Genomic DNA, 21490 nt, shown 5'->3' with positions numbered 1-21490 from the left:
ATGTCACTTTGTTTTCAAATGAAAAGACTGAGGAACACAAACACTCTTCAGTTGGCGATAAACATGCAGGGAAAAGCTGAGACCCAATACAAAGGAATTAATTGAGAGTTTATTCCAGATGGTTCTCCTCACTTAGTATACAAGTCAGAATAATCTATCAAATAGACTTGGACTTCAATGACACGATTTTTTTTTTTCCTATAATGCATTTTGGTTTTTGCTTCTAATAACCTGTTTAAAAAGAAAAATCTGCCAGATGAAATGTTCAGCACAAACTGCAATCTTACTATCTGTAGAAAATATGACTTAAAAAAAGGACACTATCAGGTAATTGTTATTTTAAATGTTTACACTTATAAAAATGCTTTGGAAGCTTGAAACTGAAATCTTTTGAAATGATTTTCTTCTTCCTACCTCCCTCTTCCCATCTGAAATGCCTTCATTAGCTCAGGATTATCTTAAGTTACAGAGTGCAGCTGCTGATTATCAACATTAAAATACCATAAATTGATCAACTGTGTTTAACAAAACTGGAAGCTTACGTATTTTTTTTCCCCCAAACAAAATGCATAGATGGCTACAGTACTCACCCATCAACCTTTACAGTGTCTGCCTGAGGTAGCCTTTCTGAAGAATTTTATACTAAAAAAGCCCATTGTAAACTTAAACTTTGCATCTAAACCACCGTCTCCTCAGAATTCCACTCCCAACTTGTCAACAGTGGTGATCAACAAAAAACATTTTAAAAGTTTCTGAAAACAGCAGGTACAGTGGACAGAAGTGTTATTCTAAATCTGCAGCCCTCCGTGTACATTGTATGCACATAAATATCTCAGCTATAATACACATTCAAGGTCGATCCCTAAGAAGCCATACTATTATGTGAAGCACAGCCATGCTAACTTCAGGATAATACAAACCATAATTCCACATCTACAAAATCAAAGTAGAATTAGCGGCAGTTTATTGCCTCATACAAATTTAACCAACATGGCAACCATGCCAAAGGAATTAAAACATTTTCAGGACGTATGTACAGACTGTACATTTCAGAAACATCTGAACAATAAAAATGCAACAATCTCTGGATTACAAATTAAACTAAACAAATGGGTTTGAAACCGTCAATGTATTGAATGGGTTTACAAAGGCACTTCCCTACCCAGAATAGGAAATGACAATCTGCAGCCTAGAGGGAGGTTGGAGAAGAATGCTCATCAACTACTGCACAATCTCAACTTTAAGAAAAAATAAGCAGGATTTAATCAAACATTTATAGGATTCAATGTGATCCACTTCTTAAGAGTTCACACAGTCTCATCTTTGTTTTTCTGTTGCTTTTCTTGGCTCTCTCGCTCTGTACTTTGGCTCCTTCGACGATCATGTTTGTCCGAATGGTCCTTGCTATCACTGTGATCATGTTTGTGGGAACGTTCTTTGCTTCTGCTACGCTTTCTAGATCTTTCTTTACTGGGACTGTGGTCTCGTTTTCTTGATTTCTCAACACTATCTGTTCTTCCTCTGCTTCTGCTTCTACTTCGTTTATTTGATTTCTCTTTACTTTCACTTTTATGCTTACTTGATTTCTCTTTGCTCCTGCTTCTACTGCGCTTACCTGTATTCTTACTTCGGCTTCTACTCCTATGCTTTCTTTCCCGGCTTCGACTTCTGCTATGTTTTCTCTCTTTTTTGGAATCCCTCTTATCATCCCGGTGTTTCTTGTCATCTTTGTCATCCTTGTGTCTTCTCTCTTCATTATCACCCTTACTTTTCCTTTCTTTTGACCTTTCTCTAGATCGATCACTATCTTTTTCTCTCTCGCTACCTCTGTCCTTATCATAATCTCTCTCTTTCTTTCGGCTGCGTTCATTTTCTTTCTCTCGCTCCCTATCCCTATCTCTTCTGTCTCCTTTCCTGTCACGACTTCGACTACGGCTTCTGTATCGTTCCCTGCTTCTGCTTCGTCTCCTTTCCAGTGCACGATCAGTACTTCTAGACCTGCGCCTTTCTTTTTCTCTCTCTTTAGCTTCACGTTCCAATCTCTGACGTTCTCTTTCTCTTTCTAGTTCTCTATCAAAACTAGATGATCCGTGAGCTTCCCGATGATGACTTCTGCTTCTGGATCTTCTGGGAGACCTCCTGGGACTGATGGATCGTCTTGGAGACCTTTCAAAATAAAGGATATTCAGTATGAAACAAGTTTTCCAAGTAAAGGAAACCTATCTACTCTCCGAAGTATGCTTTACATACTAAGCCTACATTTAATCTTAAAGACCAAGTAGCCTGCAATATAGCAGGATCATTTGTTTTTATCCATTAACATCCATAAACTAATTGCCCTAAATGCCATCTTATGGAAAAGACGACATAACGTAGTTCTTCATAGGTAGTAAGTCATTCAACATTGAACTTTCAACGTTCATTTACAAAATAACATATATACGACCTTGAACGTCTACGTTCTGGATGCCGGTCTATTTCTTCCATTCCCTCCTTGCCATCTTTCTTAATTTTTCTGGGTCTGCTTTTAATTTGCTGGTCAATAGTCTTCTGGACTGGCACAGGAATTCTCGGAAACAACGTGGAAAACCACTCAAGCTTAGTGAGGAAGGAACGAAGCATCTCCCCAATGGTCATAACACAGCCTCCGCCTGCCTTCACGTCCAAGTCCTATAAAATACAAACAAAAAATATCCTGATGGTCAAAAATACTCTTCGATGATTTAAGAAAAAATGCTGCTACATTACTGCCCTCTTGACGTCTCATGATTATGAAAGTTTACTTGTCTTTTATTCTAATGCATTTCCTTAGGAAAACTCTAACTCCGCACCCTTTGGATTTGGCAGTATGTTACAGATAGGGAATGGGACTTAGTACATACGCATGCAGGAATATACTAATCCTGCACCATCTGGATGCTAAGGGACTGTCAATGAAGAGATTAACACAAAATCCTCTTACACAGTCCGGTTATACAGTATGATCTTGTATTTTATAGAAATGCCACAAAGTTGAGAAGTCCTCTCAAACTACATTTAATACTTCATTTTGTGGATGCACAACTGCATAACATCATACCCAACCCTGTGGCCTAAATCATTTAAGAACTAGATCATTGCCTATCTAAAAATGATCATAGAAAAATCTGTAGTACAAAATGGCATCCTAACAATATTGGAAGCAATAGCAAACCAACTGCCATGAAGCAGTGAGGTTTCTAATTTAGAAATATGTAAAAAAATAAATAAATGAACAAATAATTGGAAACGCATAATCCATGATGACCATTGTCTCTGAAAAGGGTCATTACCGCATGAAGGCCTTCTTGCTATGCCCTCTCACAGCTCAGGACATGTTAGTCAGCTATTGTCAGTCCCAAACCTATAGTGCAAGCACACAAGGAAAGTGAGATTTGTTATCTAAACAGGAAGAGAAAATCTAAATGTAAAACTGCTTGCACTCACACACATTTAAGTGTTCAGATATACAGTATTTCCAAATATAATCGCTGCAGAGATCTAAAGAAGAAAAAAATGAGTTAAACGTAGCACCTGGAGAGTACGTACAGTTAAACAAAATAAACGTAAGAAACATTCTGAAAAGTAGCTGTGTATCCTGAGAAGTCTTTCATTTTCATAGCAGCATGTCAAAAGATGAAGTGCTTCCACGTATTTTAGAACTGGAGGAAAAAATCCCGTAGGTTTCAATCTACAGATAAATTTGCTTCATCCGATGAGTTTGACCAGGGCTGGTAAGAAACTTAAGAAAAACAGCCCCAAGTATTTTTTCCTACGTAACATAATGCAACTGAAAGCAGCTGGCAATCAAACACTAATTCCAAAAACACACTGGATCACTTTAAACAACAATAACGAAATGCTGAAAACCAAGAACGGCAAGGACTAAAACGCATGAACTACAATAGGTACTCTGAATAAAGAACCAGTTAAGATCTACACAATGAATTACATCTGTGATTTGTTTATCATCCTGGGAATTAAGCTACTCACGGGACCCTGAAAACAATGCTGCCCCAATTTTCCTCTTAAGTTACAATACAGTACTGCAGAGAAGAGTTCATTACCTAGCACCATCTAGGGGAGAATGAGGATATCACAGCTATGCAATCAAGATCTAGATTTGTTTTTTGTTAAAAACATACAGCAGCACAAGTTTACCTGAACTAACTTTCCTTTACGTAGCGTTTTTGATATTTCGCATCAAAGACAACGGTTTAAAAATGCACTGCATCGCAATCAGTTATAGGCATAATTAACACTTTTTAATACAGGTATTGGGACATAAATCAAATTTTCTTGAAGAAGTTGACAACTGTCACGCTCAAGAGTGCAGGGGATCTCTCCTGTACAATTCTTAAATCCAGGATGGAATTTACAATCCGATCCATGAATACAAATTGCAACACCATGTAGCAGACTTGACGTTCCACTTGATATACCTATAAACCTCATCCACAGGTTCCTTCTCCATTTCTCCAGACAGTAAATAGGAACAAAGACATTCTCCTATCTTACTGCACAGTAGAGGACCCGATTTAGTGAAATTCCCATGTCAGCACGTCATGATGCTTTTTCACTGTCCCATGAGCAGGAATGTTAATAACCTCACAATGCAGCAATCCAGCTGTTTCTGCTCCCAAGAAATACTGTCTTTCTTTATTCCAGAATTTACAGAGATATTTGGTACTTTTTTTTTTTTAGGTTAACATCGGTTTCTACTACATACTTTCCACACTACGCGAGTACCAACTCCCCTGTCCCAGTAATATAGGCAAAAGACAAAATTAGTACTCTCAGCACTTACTATAGCTTAAATATAATTTTTTTTTTTAAAAAAAAGCACAGAACCCACTCATACAGCCTACTGTCGACATTCTGATTTAACCAACTTGCTTTGCATGGCGTTATATTCTTTCTACAAGACAACATAGTAAGCAATTGCAAATTTCATTACGTCTTAGAAATCTAAGAAAAATGATCCAGATCCCAGCTCAGATCTGCTTCCTGCACTAATTAATGAAATTACAAGAACACAAACTTGCAGCATCAAACTACAGAAAGTCTTATTAAACAGTCTTAAATCCTGAAGTATTAACATGGAAAGAAACAAAAGAAAACAAATTATTACCCTCGCCGACATACCTCTTCATCATCAAGAAAGGATTCAAACCAGTCCCATAGATCTGTAGGTGGTTGTGTGTACCTTTAATTATAAAAAGAACAGAAAAACTTGAATACAGCATTTTGCGTATTACATTAGCCATTAGCTGGCTGTATCGACACTTACCTAATATACATAAATCCAAGAGCTCTAATATATGGAGAGTCTGTATGTGTAATAAGGCCCATCACTTGCTTACGGGTGAGCTTCAGTGTAAATAATTTATAGAGCAGACAAAAGGCAGTAGACACAATTCCTCCAGTTCCAACACCACGTACCTTTGAAAGAAAGAAAAAAATAAGTTAGGTGACAACCAGGAAGTTGCAGAGGTTTTTATCCGAAATCTGCAACTCTAAATCTACAAACAGGACTATGTGAATTAAGTAACGCTACTTGCCTCCACAGTTTCATCTCCTTTGGAAGCAAGGGGAATACATCAACTCTTCGTAATAAATACTTCTACATGTAGGGTCTGAGCCAACATACAAGCGTATCTGAGCTATGCTTGGGAACTTTATTCTACCAGAAACAGAAAAACTGAAGGCGGCACGTACTTCTACTTACCCCTCCACACATTCCTGTCTGGCCTGCTGTTTTTCTGCTCCCCTTTTCCCATGGTTCAACATGCGTAACCTGAAAGGACAGGGAAGGGAGAATCAAAGGAAAAAAAACAACTGTAAGTCTCCATTATGTTTAGCTACGTATACACATTAATTTAAACAATGGTAAATCAGTCTTCAATAGCTTGTTTTTATCATAAACTCAAGACCAAGTCTGCTTTGTTATTAAAACAAAGCATTTGGCTTTTTGAATTACATTAAACCCAAAATCATGAACAGAGTTGAAAACAAACCAAAGAAAGCTATGAGATGCTTTCTTTTGATACTACATACACTTTAAAAGCCAGTGTTATTTTCCCCGTAGACTACAATGATGTTCTTAAAATGGTTCATAAGCAATAAAGAGTAAAGCTTGCCCAATTCGAATGTTCTTTTGAGATGCACTTTGAGATGAGCGCACGAACATCATTAGCATCGTTCCCTACATACGACAATAAAAGACACAGACTGCCCAGACTGTATTTGAATTTCAGAGGAGTAACATTTGGGTTAATGAATGAAATTTCCTAAACACATCATCTTAAAAAAAATAAGTCAAAAAAAATACAGTGGTGCTACGTGGGACTGGAGACAAAAGCAAGTGGCCAAGTTGTACTGTAGTTAAGATATTAAAATTCTTTAGCAGTGTACGAAACAAAACTAGCTACATAAGCAATTACTTGAAATCGGAGATGTACCAAGGGATGAAGGAAGATGCGCAACTGTTTCTGATGGTTACTGTCTTTGCCAAATGAGAAACGTGAGACATGACAACACTGGGGAAAATCCACCACAGCTTCCCATATTATGAGCATTGCCAGTACATTTCAGAAGTACTACATAAGTAAGAGTACTTACCCTTCAGACTACTTGTTTTTGCCTCTCCCAGGAGAGGGAAGAACTTTAGTTAAAGGACCAACTATGACATTATCACAATGGTAGCCTTTAATTTTTTCGATATGAACATATGTTTTTTTTCCCAGACATAAATTAAAAAGGACCCAGAAATAATACTTATTTCAGAAAAGTATAATTAAAGTGTTGATCCGACAAAGACTGCTACATGTGCTTCTCTTGTTTGGAAGCACACAGTAAATGAAGTTGAGGACACGCATAAGGACATAAAATCAAGGAAGAAAGAGGAAGTCACCTACTCTGCAGATTCAGCACTAAAACAAATGGAAGACTTAAACTACTTGTGAATTAATTTAAGAATCTACAAAGAATCTGTATGTTCAACAACAGACTCTTATCATTAGCTGCCTGTGTTAAGTCAGAACATTCTTCCTGAGACGCCAAGATTCTGAATTCTTCAATTTTTGAGATGAGCAACTTATTCTTGTTCCCAAAACAAATACATCTGAAAGCACTCCCGCTATGGTAGACATCACATTCATTCAAAAAGAGAAAAAACTAGGCCAGCAATTACTCAACATTACTCAAGAACTTTCAAATACATACAGAATTAAGATCTTCTAAATGTCACTGAAGTATTTTCACCATCAGACCATCTTCTTCATATTTATAATACTTAAGTAAGGGTCTGAGTTTTCCCTTTAGCATTTATTTTTGAGTAAAAATAACTGTCAGGCTCAGCATACAAACTTAATTCATACTGCATTAATAAGCTGACATTTAATTATATGTCAACGCGCTTCTCCAATTTAAAATACTTCTGTCTACTTTATTTTTTCCCTGAAGATAGACTAAAATCAGTCTAGTGACACAATGACATTATTGAGCAGTCCCAATGTACCTCAGAAAAATATCCCAATAATCTCCAAAATACAGCCGACTGAAAACTGCAGCCCGAATTATTTAAGTAGGGCTCTCACTATCAGAACTAAACATGAGGCTGTGTTGATGAGCATTAATTATGCATAACTCTACCTAAGAGAATGGCTTGATAGAAGCCTGGCTGTAAAACTGATTCAATCCCACTAACAAAACAAGAACTGACCCATGGATGCACCGATATAAGTCTCTTCCCAGCACATCCAACCTAGGGCCAGGAGCAGTTTCACAATTAGCTCGTTTTTGACTGGGAAGAAGACTAGTGAGGAAATACTGATCTCTAATTGGGAGAGGGCCACACGCCAGCTCCCTTTGCAGCCACCTACTAGCACGGCCGTGCCTTTGGCGCAGCCATACCGGGGCCGGCAACTCCTGGGCTGCAGAGGCTGCTCGTTTGTTTCCAGAGGCGGCACGCAGAGCGGGTCCCGTCCTCACCCTCCGGCTCAGAGCGCAGCCTTCCGACGGCCATTTCACGCCCTCTGCCCTCAGTCAAAATGCTCATCTCAAAGCTAACTCAAAACCCCCTAATCCCAAAGCGAACGGGAAACACGTTGCTTCTGAAAGACAAAGATCTCGACTCTCCCCCCACCCCCCAACTAAGCAATAAGATATGCACTCCCATCCCTCACCACAAGATAGAGGCAGGGGACCCAGTAGGAAGGCAGGAGGGAGCCGGCAAAGGCCGCGGTCCCCGGCCACTTCAAGCCCGCGGCCCCGAGCGGCTCGGGGCAGGCACCAGCAGCGCCCCGCGGAGCCCAGGCCGCGGCCCGCAGCCTTACCTTGAAGTAGATCTCGTCCACCACTTCGTGATACGTTTTGAGCTCGTAGAGCTGCACCTTAAAGTAGGGCGACGAGAGAATGTTGGTGAGGATCATAGGGTTGAGGTTCATGGTCTTCTCGTTCCCCCACAGCGGCAGCACGTTGCCCTGCTTGCCCGAGGCCGCCGGCTTGGGGGCTCCGCTTTGCAGCTGCTGCTGGGCCGGCGGCACGGCACCGGGCTGGTGCTGGGCCGCCTGCTGCCCCTGGCAGTTACCGGCACCGACGGCGGGGCTGTTGTTCGCCATAGCGGCGGGGCCCGCGGCGGGGCGGCGGCACGCGGCCTACGAGGCGAGCGAACGGCCGCGCCACCACAGAGCGCGGGCTGCCGGGTCGGGCGCTGCCTCCGCCAACTGCTGACAAGATGGCGGCCCCAGCGGAAATGACGGCGGCGCTTTCCGGGGCCGAATCGGCCAATCCCCGCGGGAGAGCGCGGTCGCGCGCATGCGCTCGGCTGCGTGCGTAAGGGCCGAGCCTTCGCCGCCCGGCGGAGAGAGCTGGGTTTTCGTCGTGTAAAAGAAAGGCTTCGAGAGTCTCGTCCGCCAGCCTCGAGGCGGGCGGGCGAGTGTGCGGCTCTGGGTTACGGTTCGCGCTCTTTGACTGCTGAACTCGGCCGCGGATGCGCCTCTCGGTGGCCGAAAGCCCGCCCTGCTGCTGCCGCCGCGTGCGTGGCCGGGGGCTGTGGGCAGGCCTGGTGCTAAGCAGCGCGCGGGAGCCGTGCCCGCCGGCTCAACTGCAGACCAACGCGCGTTTCTGAAAGTAACTGAATGGTCAAACCTTAGAAACAGCAACTCCTTTCTCTGGACTTTCAGTCGGTCTTCGAGCAGTGCCTGTACTGTTACGTTAGAAGCGTGTTGCTATCGTACCGCGACAGTAAGTGGTTTCTCCCAACTGCCGGTTCTGCTATCTGGGCCACACTCCTGTTCTCTAAGAGTAGCGTCACCAGCTCCCTTGGGCCTGCTTTCCCACCTCATCTAATTTCAGCAGTGTGCACAACACCTTCATTACTTTCCGCAGAACTCTACTGTTGTTATCATCATTGCTCTGCAGTAAATGTCCGCTTAATCTTAGAGGAAATTAAAAGAACTAATTACAAAACGAATTCAACGATAATGCCCATGTAGCACTGAAGTTATCTTACTCCGCAGGCAGCTAAATAGAGTCACAACTTTATTTTGAAAGTTTTTTTTTTTTTTTCTCTTGTTTAGTGTACCGTTGACTCTTGGAGCACTTGCTTCATTTCTCTTGCATAATTGCTTCAAGACAGCTTGTGTTCCTTATCACTTACATAACCCAAATTGTTTATTCACATATTTCTCTTTTCCTGTTGGAACATTTAGTCAATATGTTCCAAAAACTCAATGTTCTTCTACTGTAAGTTCACGTTTTTGTAAAACAGTCCCTCTTTAGTGGTGGTGCTACGAACTTAAGCATGTTTATTTAGAACCTGTCGATTCATTTATCTCTAATTAGTTTTTCTTTTCCCAGACGTCCAAACTGCTCTTCAGACAGAATCAGAGCGAAAGTGAAAAATGGCAAGGAGGAAGTGATTTTGACTTGCAAAAAGTAAGGAAATATATGTAGTATAAAAAAGGAAGATGATGGTGATGTGTGTGTAAGAGCGCACTTCTCGTTCACGGAGATTAATTCAGATTTTTTTCTGGAGCAGACCTGATCTGTTAGTTGAAGCTGAAGAGAAAAATGACAGTACTTAGTCATAAAACATCCTCTGAGTCTGGTTTGATTGTTAGTTCTTGAATTACGGTTGGATTCAATTTTCCTGTAAAATTGCAGTGTGTTTTCTGGCAGTGGTGCTGTATTACCTTTCTTTTGCTATCATAATTAATTACATGTATTGAAATTTTAAAGTGAAAGTACAGGAACTGCATACAGTTGTTTTTCTCGTTCCAATTGCTGAAACATTAAATAAGTTTCAGCAGTTTAGGATTTCTTGATTCATCATTTTCTACTGTGAGATGCTTTTACTTAATTATAGCCATGTAATTTGTTGCTTTCTTTATGACACAGAAGGATTAATTCCTTAAGAATAATGCACTTAAGTTGTGAGTTTATTGAACTGAATAAACCTTGAATATACAATCTGCAATTTCAAACTGAAACGGGGAAAATACCTCTGAGCGGAAGTTCTCAGAGCAGTCACAGACTCCTGGAATGTCTTGGATTGGAAGGCACCTTACAGATCATCTAGTTCCAACCTATTGCCCTGGCAAGGGTTGCTACCCACTCGATCAAGTCAGATCAACTCGGATCTGCTTTGAGCAGGGGACTATGCTAGGTAACCTCTTGAGGTCCCTTCCAACATAAATTATTCTGTGGTTCCTGTTAAGTAGATGTATCGCTGCGTAAGGACGGGGAACAACTTTGGACTGACTAAATGAGAGAAATTTAACTTGTTGCATTGTAAGAGTAAGGCAAATTTCATTGATATAGTAGGGAATAATCAGAAGAATTCTTCAAAACCTTTTTTGTTAGCAGTAGCAAGAAAAAGATCAAACACACAAAGCTTGAAACGGTTAACAGCGTTCTCCATCTCTTCACTGCCAATCTTTGAACGACCCAGTCTTCCAACCAAACCTTACAACCTAATATGGAAAAAAAAAAAATTCTGTGATGTCATTTGTATATTTTTAAAGTAAATTTCCCAAATGGGTAGGGTTTGGTTATACTGCAACACTTTTTAGAGCCTCTTTGCAATCCAAACTCTGTTTGGATTATGAACTCTCAGGCTGCCTTATGAATACTGTCGGAAGGAGTTGTGAAATTGTAGACAGCTCCCCACAGCTGCCACTCAAACCAGAAGTGAATATGGACAATGGATAAGTGCTGTAAACCTAAAAAGCAAAGAAGCTCAAATGTAATAGGAGGTAGCCATTCCAATAACTTGAGATACCTAGAAAACCATTAGGACAACAGTTTGTAAGAATCCTTGTGTACGTTTTCTAGCAATTCAGTAAACAACACACTCAGCTTGCTGCTAACTACGTACATTCTGTCTAGACTACATCTTGCAAAACACAAAATGTCTTTAAGCCAGTACAGGCAAATACCAGCGTATACATTTCTATTATCCTCTGAAAACTAGAACAATTATCACTGAACTGGGATCTAATTAACAAATGTTGTGAAAACAAATCCCTACCAGCACCAGATTCCCTCCTTTCTTCCCTTAGGTCACAAGCATGCAGAATTAGCAGCGAGCCTTATGTGCCATCTTCTATATAGCAGCCTCACGATTAGCAAAACGCTTTGTGTATTTGTTAAAGAAAGAGTAACAGATCACGTGGATCACTGGTTTCCTTCCCAGTTGTACTGACCACGCAAAGGTCTGCCTGCTATGTGAGGAACAAAGCTTGCCCTTCCCTGCAGCGTGGTAGATGATGAATTACTGCCGCTACAGACATGGGTTTTCCTCTCCCAGTGCCCTAGAGTGCTTCTGCTTCCTAACAGCAGCAGCTTGCCCTGCAGAAGACACCAGGCACTGGGCTGAGCTGTGCAGGACCCATTTGGACAGTACTACAGAAAAACAAATGCTTTTAATTACACAGAGAGGCTGGCAAAGGCAGCAATACGTGCAACAGGTGGTCTATGCTGTTGAGTTATCCCTGTGTATTGAAGGCAATTAGAGCAGCTGTTGCCCCTTAACAGAGGGACGTGGGGGTGAGGCTGAGAGACCAGGTGGCAGGTTAGCTTCTTGCTGTTGGTGCTCTTTGGCTGTGATCCTTTGCCTCCGGATGCAGTGGAGGTGGTTTCCGTCTGTGCTGGGAGTTGTTGTGGGAGGTGAGCCCTGCAGAGAAGAGATGTGAACAGGCCAGCTGCACGGGGGCTGAGGAGGCAGCTGGAGAGTGTGCCCGTAGCCAGTTCCTGTGCAGGTTCCCCGGCCAGCTGTTTCCCTGGCGTCCGTTCCTTGTTCACGAGGGCCTTGTTTGTCGGTCTAGTGGGTATTACTTCTTGTTAAGTGTTAATGTGTGCTGAAATGTGGTTCTTTTTACAAAGTGTGAAAGCGTGGAGGTGGGCTGGTGGTTGTGGCTCTAGTGCCATGTTGCACTGTTTGGGCCATGGTAAGCTGAAGACCAGCAGAATCAGTCCTTTTCAGTGATGCAGTGATTTTTCAGATATTTCTCCCTGCTCACTGTGTTGCGGAACTCGCAGGGAGCTGTGCACGTGCAAGTCATCTGAATAGTAAGAGAAATTAAATCATAGGTGAGGGAAAATAAAGCAGCCACCTGAGTGAGAAACTATTTTTCTGTACTTGCTGGAAAAGCTACACAAGATAATGTTGTAGTTGTGCCAACATAATGTAGGTGTAGTTTTTTAAGATAGAATTGTATGTAAGTAAAAATTGACTTATTAGAAAGCTTGCATGTGTTATGCGTAGATGAAGCAGCTATGGCTCCATGTTGCCAATGTTTTGGGTTTTTTTTTTTGGTTGTTCTCCAAGTAGAACAGACATCAGGTCTTTTCCTTCCTTAACTGTGGCTTGAACACCACTGACAATAGCCAATTCTGTATTTTGATATGATATAGAGTACTTCAAGTAAGAGTTAACTTTTGTATTTTAGGCTTATCGAAGTACTATGGATAAGAACTTTGAAGGAAAGCAGTTTACTGGAGTGATTAAATTCACACCACCATTATACAAACAACGTTACAATTTTGTTAAAGATTTAGTGGAGAAATACAAACCAAAAAAGGTTGGTGTATTTTGTTTTCTTGCATTATAAATGTAAAAATATCTAATGTTGGATACCTCTGGAAGGCAGGAGAAGACTACATAATCTGGTGACCTAATTAGTTATCAATGCTACTGGAGGAGCTATTGTTAAAACTGAATTGCTTTGAGAGACATTTGTTGATGTTTCTTAGGCGTGAATATAATTATTGTTAATTGATGGGAAGTAGGAAAATATAAACAAGAAAAAATGCTTTAGCCTATCTTGGAGAGCAGGCAGCATTCTGGTCTTGATTTAACGTTGAGGATTTTGGATCAAGTGTCTTTCATTATAGTGTTTTTTGTTTTGTTTTAAAAACTTCTAGAGCTTTTAGGTCCACGTACAGTATCAGGTTTACATTGGCGCTCACTTGGATACTCTCAGTTGAGAAGTGACGTTTAGAGTGTGGATTTACATTAGACCAACTTTTCTCCACCCTAAAGGTCTGGTCATCAACCACTCCTGTTCTTCCCCTTTGTTATCCCAGGGCTGGAGAGCCTCTTCTCAGTGTTTTGGATGGAGAGTCCCGTGAAATCAGTGGTTAATGTGAAAATTCACAGTTGCTGCAGCTTTCATACTTAAAGTCATATCTCAGTTATTTGAGGGAGTATGCCTTCGTGTGGGAGACATTGTCTAAGTTACTGGGATGCTGTACGTGTGGTTGTTTATAGCTGTAATATCGAAAGGTTGACCCACTTAAGAACATTTTGTGGGATCCTCATGTTTTGAAAAACTTGGTAACTTTGTCTAGTTTGCTTGAATTGTTCCGATTTTTAAACATTTTATCGTTAAAATGTTTTTGTTATAAATACAGAATGTATTTATGAAAGTCTCATCATTTAATGTGCAAATGCTCTCTATTACTAATATCTAATTTACAGGTGGCAGATTTAGGATGTGCTGACTGTACGCTTCTCTGGATGCTGAAATTCTGTGGTTGCATTGAAGTGTTAGCTGGGCTAGATATCTGTGCAACTGTGATGAAAGAGAAAATGTAAGCTTTCGAGTTGTCTTAATTTAAGGTTTTTATTTGATTTGACCTAGTGGCATGATTTATTAAAAACCATTTCAAAATAAGGGTAAATGCAGAAATACCAGTTGGCTAAAGTAGAGCAGCCCATTATTAATTGGTTATGATGCCAGCTGTATCAGATTTCCTGGGGGAACTGTTGGGCTGTAACAACTCCTAACACAACATATGTCTGGGTCATGGCCCTGAAGGTGTTTGCATCTGAGAAATATACTGTTTGTAAAGGTAAAAACACATTGTATGTAGCTTGCGTTATGATGTTTATGCTTATACATGACATGACTGTGGTGTGCAAATCTGATCGTTTTTGATATGTGTGTAACTCTTCTCTGGGCAAGTGTCTTGAAAATAGTGGAAACTTTTGTAAAAGAAAAGGACAACTGTTGGATCAACTCCTCTGAACATCCTACTGAAATGGTTATTAAAACGTATGTGTATTATATTTTTTTCTGCTGTAAAATGATTAAACTTTTGGAGATTTGCAAAGTATCTATCGAAGTAGGGCAGTTGCTAGTACAGTTGGATGCAAAATTTATCTTGTCCTAAGGTCCTTTTTGCCGTATTATGTTTCTGGTTTTTTTTTTGTTTTTTTTTTTAAGGCATAGGTTGTCTCCTCTTCCTGCGGATTATTTGGAGCCATCTGAAAGATCCCTAACTGTGACTTTGCATCAAGGTTCAGTTGCTCATAAAGATCCCTGCATGCTTGGTTTTGACTTGGTAACTTGCATCGAGCTGTAAGTATTAAACCAACACACCGCGCTTTTCTGAACTCATTCGGGTTTATTTTAGAATTTTGTCTGTACTCTAAACAGACTTGATCAAACCTCTCAAACAGAGAAGCAAAATGTAGCGTTTTCTAATTTGTGCTTGAATTAACTTTACTAAGTACTTAAGTGGTGCTACCACATGGCAGCGAAAGGGAATACGTGAAAGAGTAAAAATGTATGAGGAGGTCTTCTAAGACAAAAAAGTCTTGAAGTTGCCAGTCAGCTGCACTACCAGTGCTAATGTTTCAGGCCTGGGCTTAAAACTAAAGAGTACAGATCTGTGTTCTTTGTTTCTTTGTTTTTGACTGGTTAAGAAAGTTAAAATGCGGTGAAGTCTTTTTACAGACGTGTGTAAACTTACCTTTACAGAATAGAGCACCTGGAAGAATCAGAACTAGAGAAATTTCCTGAAGTGGTGTTTGGTTTCATGGCTCCAACCATGGTTGCGATCAGTACTCCTAATTCAGAATTTAACCCGTTGCTTCCAGGAGTGATGGCTTTCAGGCATCCAGACCACAAATTTGAATGGGACAGAGCACAGTTTCAAAGTTGGTGAGTTTACTAAATATCATATGCAGACAGCTTTAAGTACTAAGTATTGGGAAAATGGAATAGCTGAACACGTTCACAGTGGTTCGTGCATATTGTTTGCTGTCAAGTTGCACATCAGTTTATTTGGTAAATGGTTGCTTTGCTGTTTCAAAGCACGTTCTCTGGGTTTCATGTTTTATGTTAAATTGGTTTGCTTTTTCTTTAACTGCTCTGTGAAAAATACTTAAAACTTCTGTTTTTATACATCATTATTACAGTTAATGCATTTGAAGTGTGAAGTATTAAAAATAAACGTTTTCACATAATAATACCCGGCTGTACAAAAGCTTCACGTAAGCCTGAGAAGTACGCTCAATAATGTACGGTGTGTAACCAAAGCACCTGATTACTCTGGACCTTTCTATGAGAGTATGCAAGCATACTTAGGGAATAATAACTCCAGTAGCAGAGTGTGTTGAAAAAAGTTAAGTATGGTTTAGTGAATCGTGGCACAGTGAAAGAACTGGAGCAAAACACACAAACATGAGCGAACTGTGTGAGATATAACAGGAACTTCTGGTTGCCTAAATTTGTGACTCTAAATGATTCAGACCGCGGTAGGAGTATGATCACCGCTGTGATCCAGCAAAAGCTTTTACAGTGCTTATCTTCGGGCTTGTATTCTCTCATCTGTGAGAGCGCGTCTTTATCACATTAGAAGGCTGAATATTTAGTAAGATGAGAATATGTTGTCTATCTTAGGGCTCGAGATACTGCTAAACGCTATGATTACTCAGTGGAATTCACGGGTGTAGGGAACCCCCCAGCGGGAATGGAGGATGTTGGGTTCTGTACCCAAATAGGTGTGTTTATTAAGAAATACCCTCAAACTAGTGAACCTGTGCAGTGTGAGAAACCCACTGAAGCAGCTTACAAAACCGTAAGTATCCTTTTCTTCATTTAGGAGGAACGATATGGTGTAAGACTTTATACGAACGTCCACTGAAGCTGTTATTTCTGTGGTCTACTGTTGCTATCTGGTCTTAGCCCTGGTTAACACACCGGTCAGCTCAGAAGTGTTTAAGTCCATGATTTGTGTTTCTAATTGTATGAAGGCCCTTACCTTCTAGATTATTTTCTAATGAGCAACATGGATAACAATTCTTATTTTACCAGACTATTACCCTTGTAATGAAAATTCTTCTTTGCTACAGGTACTCTGACACTGTAACTGTTTCTCTAATCATTCATTATTTTATCACGTGGCTGTTAAGATTGTTGGTGCTGATTTAGGCTGTTTCAGATACATACAAAACAAAAAGCATGAAGCGTATATGAAAGCGTATGTTTCGGAGAACCGCACAGCCTTGTCAAATACATTACCTTAACAAAGGTGTTTTCCTTAAGTGGGATTGACAGGACCTGTTTGCTGCTGTTTGTCTTAACCTCTAGCATTTGTTACACCCTAACCTCTGCATTTTTAGGTAACCCGTACTGGGATTTTACAAAGACATAGGTTCTTATCCTGTAGTGCGCAGGCAATCTTGGTTTGTTGGTGGTGGGATTATTTTTTTGTTTGTTTGTTTGCTTTTAGCACAAAATGACTGTGTGTTTAGTTTGAAAGATTTGTGTATATCTGTTTTGGTTTCTTTTGTTTTTCAGTCTTTCTTGGACTGACTGTTAATAGGTATACGTAGCTCTCTGTGGCTGAGGGATGTTGGTCTCAGCAACTCACTTCTGTGTTCACGTGTTGGTGAGGGGGAAATGAGAATCCGAAATGAGATAGCATTAGAGAATATTCTTGGAATGTACCCTGCACTGTTGGGCTACGTTGCACAAAACCTAATGCATCTAAATGCCTTGTAGTGTAATCAAAAAGATACTTTTTTTCAGAGGTAGCATTAGGTAATAATGCAGAAATACATTGGTGTTTTGTTTTCCCAAACTTACAAGGCCTTGAACTATTTAATTGAACATATTTTAATATTTCACTTCCTTGCTTAAGTGTAGGTATCTGCAAGTGACCTGTGAAGTGAAATATATTTCAATTTTATGGGAATGTCTTCCATAGTTTCTAAGCTATGAAGGTGTTCTAAGCACTTCAGTCTTTACCTCTCAGCTGCTGTCCTCAAGAGAATTGTAAGGTGCTCTTTAATACTCTGCAGACAAAGCAGGAAATAAATTCAAGTGACTGCCATACGATGGAAATCGCTTTCATTATGATTTGTCACAGAGTCTTATGGAGTGGGTTTTGACATCCATACCCTTTGGGTTTAAACAAGGGCAGTGCTATATCTTGTTTCTTATCAAAATTGTGACTGTCAGATTTTTGTTATCGAACCATTCTGTGCAAATAAATCAGCAGTTCAAAATCTAATCAGAAAGTAATAAATAGTTAAAAGACTCAAACTTTGGTGGTAGTGTTGGTAGTGTGTTGGTATAAAGCACTTAATAGTAAGCTAGTGGGAATGAAGCTGTCTACCTGATTTCTTCAACCTCTTGAGATGTAGACTCATAGAATCATAGAATGGTTTGAGTTGTAAGGGACATTTAAGATCATCTAGTTCCAACCCCGGGGCTGTAGGCAGAGACACCTCCCTCTAGGCCAGGTTGCTCACAGCCACATCCAGCCTGGCATCGAATGCCTCCAGGGAGGGGGGCATCGACAACCTCGCTGGGCAGCCTGTTCCTGTGTCTCACCACCCTCGCAGTACAGAATAGCCCAGTATAAAACACGTTAACGTTGTTTTCTGATTTTGATGTCACAGTGTTGTTTTTTTGTTTTTTTTTTTAACATTTGCTGCATCTGAGGAAAAATGTTTGCGGTTGATTCTGAAAATAGAACAGAAGGCAGATTTGCAGTCTCAGATTCTAGATGAATTTAGAACCTTCATAGCTGTGCAACTGTCATCAGCGCCTCATGATCAGTAATGTGAGAAGTAAGAGAAGGATTAAAAGCATTAAGGAATTGCTTGGCTTTACCTGGCTGTATCTGTGAGTACAACTTGCAGACACAAGCCTGATTATTATTATTATTATTATTGTTTTGAAGTTCTGTTAGCTTTACTAACTGCCATTGCAGTGGCAACGCGTGAAGTCAAGTTGTACTATGTAGTTTTTCTCTGTTTGAAAATATGTCAGAAATGAAACAGGACTGAGTCAAAATGTGATTGCAATGTGGAAGTTTTTTGATGAGCGTTTACAATCTGAATGTATGATAATGATAAATGTTTTATGTGTTCCTGCATGCTGTAAAGGTCTTCAAAGCAGTGTATCCAAGCCTTAAAGATGAGAAGTACCTGCAGAATGCAGTGGTCAGTGAAGTTATGTTCAGAGCGCAAATCATTATGCGAAGTCTGCTGCACCATTTACTGTCAGAATATGAAGAATATAATGATGATCCTACAGAGAGAAAATTGAAACTCCAATGTTCAGTGAACTGTTTTTCAGAAGATTTTGAAACACTGGCTGTTGAAAAAAGCATGGAGCCATTTGTCAGTGGAAATGTGGTTTATATACCCCTCAGAAAAATTTTTTCTTTTCCCAAAGTAAATGAACTTTGTGGCACTTTTGAGAAGTTTTGCAGGCTTATTACTGGTAAGGTCACACTGAGCAGTGATTGTTCTGCTATGATGCTCAATACTGAATATGAAGATGAGGAGAATTAGATCGGTTTTCTAACTTTAAGTTCAATTACAGTAATGAAAACACTGATTTTTAGTAGCTGTGGATTGGTGCGTTCTGTATGCTAACTACAACCATAAAATCATTCTTAAACTGCCCAGAACATATCTGTCAGCTTTATTTTTTTCCATGAGTGCCAAGCTGGCCCCAGTTTTGAAAACCTGTGTTTTCGTGCCACCAGAGGTGGTTAATTTCAAGTCTGCATTTTGTATCCCTTTCACAGTATCTTTGGTGGCTAGGAATGAGCAAGTATTAGTGTAACTAACTTGATTTCTGTGAAACAGGTTGCACACAGTTGTGAACATTAAAAAAAAAAAAAAAACAAATACAAAAACGAAAAAAATGTCTAAGTACTAACTGTTTCTTAGAGAGATGCCTACATTCTGTCTTATAAATTTTTGGAAGTCATGAAAGGGAAGGGACAGCTGTAATTCAGTCTTTAAGTGGTTAATGAGTGCTAACCCCCATTCTTTGTAAAAGGATTTACTTTTGTTTGTTTTTTTTTTTTAGTGATAGTTTTGGCAATAAATTCTTACGTTCTTGCTTATGCCTTTTCTAGGGAAAATATCAAGACAGACTACAGATGTTTGGCCGTATCTGTTTGGTGTTCCCTAGCACATGTATGTGTACTGAAATCGAAGGATATACTGCTTATCATATACAGCAGACCTATTTGGAATAGATAAATTTGAATTGAAACTGCTGTTTTTTACTAAAATAAGTGAAACAGTTTTGTGTGCCAGCTTTCCAGGTTTCCATTTGCTTAAATCAGCATTAAAGTCTTCTTTAAAGTATTGAATTAATGGTCTTTTCATGAGGTGAAGCCCTTCCACAGGACTCACCATGCACAGCTCTTCACTGTCAGGTTGGTCTTTTGATTATTATGTATTCACAGTGTCACATTCAGACTTGACATTTGAAAGGGGTGAACGTGAATTCTGCTGTCTGGAATCAGGACGATGAAAATAAGTTTATGAAAAATAGATGTTTTAAGTTGCATGTGGTAATATTACTGACCAGGAGATGGCACATGCATCTTGAAACATAGCAACTTAGGTTGTTCAAGCAACATAGCAACTTTAGGTTGTTGCTGCTATTTTGATAAAAGATCCTGAAGTTAGAAATACCTGTTAGTGTCACGAGGATTGTAGAAAAAATAACTAGCAAGTACAGTAATGAACATGTTATTGCTTTGGCAGGAAAAAAAAAAAACAAGTTGGTGAAAGCAACTTGAGATAATGGTGCAATTTTGTGTTACTTAGGTGTAAAAGTGAATAAAAGTTAACAGAAGCCCAAGAAGTTCTGTGAAACAGCCACATTCAGTGTTGAGAAAGAGCTTAAATGAGATCAGACGCAGGAGTGTTCAGTGCATTTCGGCATCAAAATCAAAGCAGAAAGTGGAGAAAGCACACAGGAAAAAAAGGTAGAAAAGGAAGCCAAGACAGGAAAAAAATACAATGGAGTATTCAATATAAAGGAAATAACGTGACAGGTACTGAACAAATTAGTAGGGATTGATTTTGGTCAGAATAGCTGAACAGAATGGTTTTGATCAGTGTTTCAGATGCAGAGTGAGCAAGTACGGTAAGTAAATTATAAAAATATTCAATTATTTAGAAACAAAACAAAAACGGAGTGCCTAATTCAGTGAGCCTGAAGGAGTTAATTGTCCGTCTCCCCAGAGCTTTTTTAAACAGGTAGCAGAGCTAATAAACTTATGATCTGTTCAAGTCCTGTCACAGGCAGGCTTGTAAGGTGTAAGGCTCTATGTCGTGCTTGTTTCCATTATTTTGATTAACGAGGTTTTGACCATTACGCTGGATTATGTGCTATCATGGTTAGTCGTTGGTACTTTTATGTTGTGTTTTTTTTTTCTTCTATTTAAGTTGAATAGAAGAAACGCAGCCTTCAGAAAGAGCTTCTGAAATGACAGAAAAATTCTCGTGCAAAGTCTTGGCATTTGCTTCCTAATCTATGAAACAAACGCATTTTATGCAGTACTGTAAGCAAGCAATTTGCTTGGAACGTTGCCAAAATCAAATGCACCGGTACTAGCATATACTTAAATGAAGGTACCAGGGGAACATTAGTAGATCAAAAGAGAAGGCAATAGGAAAAAAAAAAAAAAACAGCCACCCAAAGTAGTGCCACATTTACAAGTGTAGATACCATCCTTCCAACCGCAACTGAAATTGGTCATACGACTCTGAACTTGGGCAAAACTTTCTTTGCTGACATGCTTACAGACTTCCATTCATTTAAAAAAATGAGAAGTAATGTAACTTAATGATCAATTTTTACCAAGAAAGCAACACAATGAAAACTTAACAGAAATGTTTAAAATGTCTTAAGAACGT

At 39.8% G+C, this 21490-nt stretch overlaps 2 protein-coding genes across 6 annotated transcripts; one reads left to right on the top strand and one right to left on the bottom strand.

Annotated features, from left to right (window-relative positions):
• Window positions 942-8768, bottom strand: PRPF38B (pre-mRNA processing factor 38B). Its single transcript, XM_021405354.1, has 6 exons — window positions 8355-8768; window positions 5747-5815; window positions 5309-5460; window positions 5164-5224; window positions 2447-2670; window positions 942-2166 (listed from the first exon to the last, which is right to left on the bottom strand). Exons 1-6 carry the CDS (start codon window positions 8637-8639, stop codon window positions 1308-1310), a joined length of 1650 nt encoding a protein of 549 aa, XP_021261029.1. The 5' UTR covers window positions 8640-8768; the 3' UTR covers window positions 942-1307.
• On the top strand, window positions 8841-21288 carry HENMT1 (HEN methyltransferase 1). Of its 5 annotated transcripts, XM_021405366.1 has the most exons (9): window positions 8841-9264; window positions 9880-9957; window positions 12972-13103; window positions 14003-14115; window positions 14751-14885; window positions 15288-15470; window positions 16212-16389; window positions 18707-19046; window positions 19693-21288. In XM_021405366.1, exons 3-9 carry the CDS (start codon window positions 12987-12989, stop codon window positions 19746-19748), a joined length of 1122 nt encoding a protein of 373 aa, XP_021261041.1. In that variant the 5' UTR covers window positions 8841-9264; window positions 9880-9957; window positions 12972-12986; the 3' UTR covers window positions 19749-21288. The 5 variants fall into 5 exon arrangements, with proteins under 5 accessions (XP_021261041.1, XP_021261042.1, XP_021261038.1 ...); XM_021405363.1 differs by lacking the exon at window positions 19693-21288 and having other exon boundaries at window positions 8842-9264; window positions 18707-19483; XM_021405367.1 differs by lacking the exons at window positions 12972-13103; window positions 19693-21288 and having other exon boundaries at window positions 18707-19483.

This window comes from Numida meleagris, chromosome 7, assembly GCF_002078875.1.
Source record: "Numida meleagris isolate 19003 breed g44 Domestic line chromosome 7, NumMel1.0, whole genome shotgun sequence".
NCBI lineage: Eukaryota > Metazoa > Chordata > Aves > Galliformes > Numididae > Numida > Numida meleagris.
The sequence above is the reverse complement of the archived record's forward strand: the minus strand, read 5'-3'. Positions and strand labels throughout refer to the sequence as shown.